Source organism: Plasmopara halstedii (assembly GCF_900000015.1).
Source record: "Plasmopara halstedii genome assembly, contig: Scaffold_525, whole genome shotgun sequence".
In the NCBI taxonomy this organism is placed as follows: Eukaryota; Oomycota; class Peronosporomycetes; order Peronosporales; family Peronosporaceae; genus Plasmopara; species Plasmopara halstedii.
In genome coordinates this window covers 1,378,814-1,386,071 of record NW_020187445.1, presented here as the reverse complement: position 1 = coordinate 1,386,071, position 7,258 = coordinate 1,378,814, and the positions used below count along the sequence as shown (strand labels likewise).

General features: G+C 46.9%; 1 protein-coding gene across 1 annotated transcript; it reads left to right on the top strand.

The window, feature by feature from the left end:
* Nucleotides 1-1,756: 1,756 nt before the first annotated feature.
* Nucleotides 1,757-2,127, top strand: PHALS_10907 (uncharacterized protein; the record flags this gene model as incomplete). The annotated part of the gene is made up of 2 exons (XM_024726412.1): nucleotides 1,757-1,817; nucleotides 1,889-2,127. The coding sequence occupies 2 exons, from the start codon at nucleotides 1,757-1,759 to the stop codon at nucleotides 2,125-2,127; spliced, it is 300 nt and encodes a 99-aa protein (XP_024577092.1).
* Between the last annotated feature and the right edge of the window lie 5,131 nt (nucleotides 2,128-7,258).

Here is a 7,258-nt window from a genome sequence, read left to right as displayed (position 1 = left end):
ATGCATGTTGAACAGGCGGATGACGTCATACTTATTACAAGTACGTCACATTAAGTAATTACGGACTAAGTGATTACGGACGCAATTAGATTCGCTGATTGGCTAGAGTAAATAAGGATCTAGTATAGTGAGCCTAGTGTATAAATTGATTGGCTTAGAGGTAGCAAGCGTTTTTGCGAACTAAGGACCTATAATATATTCACTTAACATTTTGCGTTCTACTGCAAATTAGTCTCAACAGTTTGGGCGACTTTTGTCCACTGGTGTGGATTACAAAACGATATGGACTGACTGAATGGGTATCTTGAAAAGTAGATGGCAAAATGCAAAGTGAGTTAATCAATTCTTGATCCACAACTACTAAGAAGCGACAAAGCGGAGGTTTAGTCCAAGGATCACAGCAGATTTGATTGGATGGAATCACTGGGTGTCGGCTGAAACGCACGTACTACATCGACTTCGACTATCGACGATGGCAGATCCATATGCTATATTGAATAGTCCAAACCGTATTCAGACCTGATGCCTTCGAGTACAAGTATTCAATTTGTTATGCGTGATGAAATTTCGCCCAGCTTAGATCCTTCTCTCACATCCTCTTTTGTTTGTCTTTTTTCCTATAGGTAAAATATGACAGTTACGACAACTCTATCGTATTGATAAAACTCACAATATGTAGTATATCATACCGGTTTATTTATGTGCTACCTTCATTGTTTATGTAAAGAAGACCAAGCTTACTTTTACTATACTGATACAAAGCCAAATTACCTCGTGCTGCCTTATTTTAGCGTTTCTTTTAGAATATATAGCTTCGACATATGTCAGGACCTCAGGACTTATCACTCTATATCATGCCTCTAGAATGCCCAAGTGCAGATCTCGACGAGATAACGTCCGTCAGCTGCTCGCAACGGAGTACGTTCCACACAATGGTTTTTTACACATTACACTTTAATCATTACCGTTCGTCGGACAACAGTGAGTGCCATGATGGGAAAAAGAATTAATTTCTGGTGTGATTGGTACGTACAATTTCCAAAAGAATAACGAAACGCTTAAATAAAATTTAGCTATGAGCGATAAAAATATTAATGACTCAAACATCGTATTTCGGCTTCTCTCAAGTTGACTAGACAGTATATCAGAGCTTCCCATTCTGTCTAGGAAGGCTGCCTCTAACAGCCGATCGACCGAGGCCCCAATGGTCCTTCAGCTGCCCGCCGTTCGGCCGTCCAACAGCTTATCCTTTTGATTATTTCAATACGGGCGAGCTTCTCGTAAATTCTTGCAATTTAAATAATATGATTTTTTTCATCTCAACTGATATAAAACCATACAGATGTAAGAGACAAAGTAGCTGGTTTATATCAAATCACAGCTTAGCTTAGTGCTTCAGTAACACTGTCAGTCTTAAGCTTTACAAAATCTAGCTTACATTCGCATCATCTGTACTTTACGGCGTCAAAATGACTTTACCTTTTGCATCAGAAAATGGAAAGCTTCTGAAAGAGAGATCAGATAATTTAAACAAAAACATGATTTGAAGCTGGTAGGTTACTGAATGGATAGCGCTACTTGCCCCCCCCTCTTTCGGCCATTTTCATTTTTGGTTTAATAAAGTAAATCATTCCAATCATTGGTCTATTTTCCCATTTTCTGTGAGAAATGGAGAACCACACTATATAAGACGACTCCCTGGTTGCCTGCTGCGAGTTTTGTCTATCAACCACATGGGATTGCGATATTGCATGCCATGGTAGCACTTAAAGATAGCTTTTTTGTGGTCGCTGTGTTTGTTCAATACGTCGATGACGGTAGCAGTGATGATAGCTAGTCTCTCTGTGAAACTGAGGACTCATCCATGTTTCAAGAGGTCGGAGCTAAGAGCTAATTCAAGGTGATTGTAGATGGATGATCAATAAAGGGGTGAGTGACTCATTCATGGTTGGTGGTGTATTTAATGGTCGGAGACTGCTTCCAAGTAGTCGATGGAGAAAATATAACCTTTCTATCTCATTCGAGGATATTCCGTGTTTTAAAGTCTTCTCTCGCGCTTATGCTCATGCCTTGGCAAGTTGGGCTGTTCGAGATTTGGAGCTATGCACAACTCGAATGGAGTTATAGTATACAACAAGCATTGGAAGCATTGCCGAAATTCGAACAACAATAATTTTATTGATTACGTATCCAAATAAAATCTGATCTTTTGATCCATGAATGAATTTGGAAGGAGGGAGATAGCACAAAAATGAGAATTGTGGCAAATGGCGCTTGTCTGTTGATTTGATGGTATATAGATTTTTGTTGACAATTTTATATACATGTTCAAACGGAGTTACACGTACCCTTGTGAGGAAGGGTGGGTCGCACACGACTGTGCGATCATACATAGGTGTGTATTACACAATTAGTGTAATAAGACAGTGGTGTGGCTACACCGTAACAAGAAGCCGCTACGTGGCAGGATTGCCAGTAGTAATGCATATTACTATATTAATTAGAAAACGCTCTGCTAGAGCACTTACAGCAGAAGCTGTCAGCGTTGACTGTGTCTATGACGCCACCGTCTTTCGACCCAAGCCGCTCATGGTGAGCGTTTAGACCATTGAGGTTAAGAAAATCTCCATTTCTGGGTGAGAGAGGCCGAGATGGCTATAGCATCCGACGTGCTCTATGACGAGCAATAGCGCGTGGCGCTAGCTATCTCCAAGCTCAGCGCCGATGAGCACTAACGTGCGGTGCTTCGGTTGATGCGGCGTTTCCTTCCTGGAAGGAGCCCAAAGCGTCAGCTTTTGCGAGGGTTCTCGCCGCCTAATCAGACATAGGGTAAGACTCTGTCCAAGAGTTGAGAATTCTCATTACCAGGATGGCAGCAGATCCTCTCCCTGAAGCGGTCGCAGTGACCACCTTTATGCAGGGCTTTCGCACTAGCGTGGCCAGGACGGAAGTCTTCAAAGTGCATCCGTCTTCATTTGAAGAAGTGGCGAAATTGGCATCAAATGCCAAATTCAACTTCAACTCTGCACGGCATGGTTGAAATGCAGACTCTCAGGGCTCGTCGAGTGGGTCTGAGCCAAGGCGTCAGCTATGCTGAGAAGGAGGAGGAAGAACTCCGTGCTGCTAAGCAGCGTGTAGACATCCGAGAGTATTTTGTTTGTGAAGACCCCATCGGACGGGTTGTCCCTTGCGCATGGCGACGTTCCGCTTCTAATCGATTTTGGTTGTCGCGCCGAAACGAGAACACTCAGTAGGTGCGGGGCGCCCAACTGGGAGAGGATTAAGTCCTGCTAAGCCTTTAAGAGGTGGGTGGTAGCAGGGTCGAGCCCCGAAGAGCTCCGTACTCTTGGACACGGACTTGTGTGCAAGCCGGGCTTGCTGGTCGTAAAAGCGACTGTGAAGGGCTTTGACAAGCCATGAATAATCCTTATCGATTTTGGTGCGTCGGGCAATAGACTCGACCGCTCTACGCTTGAAGGAAGTCAGCTGTATGCAAGGCGCTGGAAGCGCGGTCGAGTGACACCGTCAATGTTCGCTTAGCGGTGGGGACATTAGCCACTGGGTTGAAAGTCCCTGCGGAACTCGGTGTCGATTTCTTTGACTTAGATAGCGTGGAACGCTGTCTAGTCTTAGACTTGGATGCAAGATATGACCTTATCCTTGGTATGACAGGTTGGAACACCATGAGCCTTGGATTAATCGGAGGTCGGATACCTTGAGCGCAATGCGCACATCTCCTAGTGGAACTTCGGTCAGTCATGAACCCATTGCTTGTAAGCAGAAGCGCTATTGGCGCGGGCACTGAACCGGGACGGTCAATGTGCTGGATATTGGGATATCCGAGCTCTCAAAAACTGAAATAGTTTGGACAAGAGTCCCGAGCATGGCTCGCGGGCTGAACGTGGAGTGGCACGTAACTCACTGAGCACTGCTCAGGTATCGGAGCAGTCGCTACATGCTACGAGTGGCATGGTTGGCCAAGGGCCGAGGCATCATGGGCGAGACCCTTGGGATGCACGTGGAGTGGCACATTATTAGCTGAAAAATTCACGCTTCGAAGCAGTTGCTGCATGCCAAGCCTAGCATAATCTGACGAGGTCCGAGGCATCCTGGGCAAGGCCCTTCCGATGCGCGTGGAGTGGCACGTTATCCACTGGACGAAGACGGCGAAAATAGCAGCATTTCGTCGGATGTTGTTTATAACATCAAGGCTCCGATGAAGCAGGGAGTGGGGACACTCGACGACGCCTAGTGCGTGTTCCTACTGGTATCGATGATACGTAAACCTCTATAGAGAGGACACGGCAAAGCCGTATGATATCTGCAAAACGCAGGGTGTTGACCCTGACACAGGGTTTGTGTTCCGTAAAAGATAGCACACAGCTGCGTACCTTTGTCAACGGTAAGACAGGAGAAAAAGACGGCGACGTCACTATCGAGGATATTCCCGCAGTGGATGCTCTTCATGAGCTGGACGAAATGTCCTTCAAAGAGTTTGGCGGTTTCTTGAAAGCAGACAATTTAGCCGAAGTGGTCATTTTAAGACCAAACGAGGAGATTAATTCGTCGTCGCGTCTGAATGAAGCTATCCTGGAGAACACTAAGAAGGTGCTGAGCGCACGAACTGGATCGTCGATCTTGACGAATTCTTCAGATCCGTATCATTTTTGGTTAGGGAATTCTAAGACATCGTCTTCAAAGACCTGCCGTCGGTCCTATCTCCGGACCGAGGTGTGCGTCATGAGATTGACCTGGTTCCAGGAGCCAAAAACTGCGTAACACGCGATTGGCCCCTGCTCAAAGAGCAGTGTGGCGTCATTGGCGCCTTTTTCCGTGCAAAGCACGACGCAGGAATAGCAAGTCTCCCTATTCGACACCCACGTTCTGTGTCCGGAAGCTGAACGGCAAGTGGCGTATCCATCACGCTTATAATAAGCTAAACGCTACCACCATTCCGGCACAAACGTTATTTTCTAGAAAGAATGCTCTCCAGATCACTATGGTTGGCTGGACAGAGTACAGCACACTCGACTGGGTCGATGATTATTACCAATTGCTCATGAGAGCGAGTGCCATTCTGCTGACAACGGTGAGTTCTCCGAGCGGCATGCTGTGGGATTGGCGGGTAATGTCCCAGCGTCTTTCAAATGCACCAGCAATATTTAATCGTCTTGTGACGCAGTTCAGGCCCATCGGGTATATACACAGACATACTTTGACATCTTCGTCCACAGGCGTGCGTAGCATGGAAAGACAGAATAAACACATTGTCCACTTAAGAGCGGAGCTCGAGTGCATGCGCACAAATCAGCTGTATGCAAGCGCGGATAAGTGCATTTTTGTCGCGATAGAAAATTTCTTTTCAGGGTGCTTCATTGCGAAGCGTGGCCTTTGAGCGGATTCCGCTACGGTTAAGACCATTGTAGACTGGTCGGTTCCAAAGAACCAAAAGAACTTGCGCAAGTGGCTTGGCCTCGCCTACTACTTGCACAAGGCTAGCGCAAATTATGCGAAAACGGCACGGCCACTGTCGAATCTCCTTAGAGAGGATACAGAATGGTGTAGGGACACCAAGCATCGGAAGATTTTTAATAGGGTCAATGACAGCCTTTTTCATGCATCACTGCTGGCGTTGCCAGACCCCGACTGTCGTCTGTGACGCTTTGGACTTTGCCATAGGGTGTGCAGCACTACAAGCAGACGCCGAGGGTCGAGTTCGAGTGATCGCGTTTGAATCCTGTCATCTAAAGGCTGCGGAGAGGAACTACCCAGTCCACGACAAGATATTACTTGCGATGAAGTATGCGCTTGTCAAGTTCAGGGTGCACCTGCTCGGCTCAAAACCGTTGGAGATCTACACAGATCATGCGTCTTTACGCACTGCGACTCAGTCGCCTCACCACTCGTTCAGGATGTCCAGATGGTTTTCATTCTTTGCAGAATATAACTTTGAGATGACGCATTAGCCAGGACTGCAGAATGCTTTGGATGATGCGTTGTCACGCAAGCGGGACTATGAGCTTGCTCATATCACGACGCTGACCGCGCCAGTGACGGGTTTGATCCGCGCCGCATACGCGAGAAGAGAAGAGTTCTCTTCTTTTCTCTTCTCTTCTCTTCTCTTCTCGGGTGATGGTACGTGTGTAGCGCTGCTCCAAGCTCATAAAACAAGGCGTTTTAAAAAAACGGACAAGAAATTGTTGGCGCGATTGAGCGCACGGTTACACCGATTTTCGTTGAGTATTGGGTTGCCGTCTTAAGCACCGATTCAACGAATATGCCACGAGTTGTGGTTCGTTACGATGAAGATATATATACAGTATCGTCTATGACGCCCACGACACCCCACTTAGTGGTCATCTCGATCGTAGGAAGACGTACAGCTGGGTGAGTTGCCACTATTGGATGCCCAAGCTGTACAAGTGGACGATCACATATGTGCGGACGTGTGAGACGTGTCAGAGGGTGCAACCCTCTCCGAATACGGTGGCGCCGCTGGCCAGTTAGCCGGTACACTCCTGGTGTTGGCAGTCCATGAGTATTGACTTTGTGTTTGGCCTGCCGAACTACCCGGCGAACAACAAGAATGTGTTTACCTTTGTAGACCGTTTGAGCAAGATGGCTTATCATGCGGCAGTGCCGGACACCATCGACGGTGTGGTTACAGCGACGCTGTTTGTCGACCGTGTCTTTTGACTGCATGATCTCCCGGATTCAATTGTCTTTGATAGAGATTCGTGCTTCACTGAAAAATTTTGGTCGACAATCGTCAGGGTGCTGGGCACCAAGTTGACTATGTCAACAGCGGACCAATCCCTAGACCGATGCTCAAGATGAGCGCTAAAATCGCGTCGTTGGAGACGTCCTCACCAGCGTCTGCTCTGAGACACTGAGGTGCTAATGCGCTGTGTTGCCACTCGAAGATTTTATTTATCTAATGGCTACACACCGTTCTACTTGTACAGGCTTGTAAATACTCACGCCCCGCTGACGACGCCATTCCATGGCTCAAGGTTTGGTGGGGGAGGAATGACCAAACGGCTTGCTGATGTCCGATCCGTAAAGAAGCTGATGACTTTCTGTTTCCCAGCCAGGGTACGTTCGTGATGCGATAGATGAAAGAATATGCAGATAAAAAAGGAAGAGTCAACGTGAAAAGCTTTGAGGTCGGAAACCTGGTTTTATTAAACACTAAAAACATGCCTACACATGCAGCCTTTACTATTTTCCGGACAAAGCTTCGTCCACAGCGTTCAGA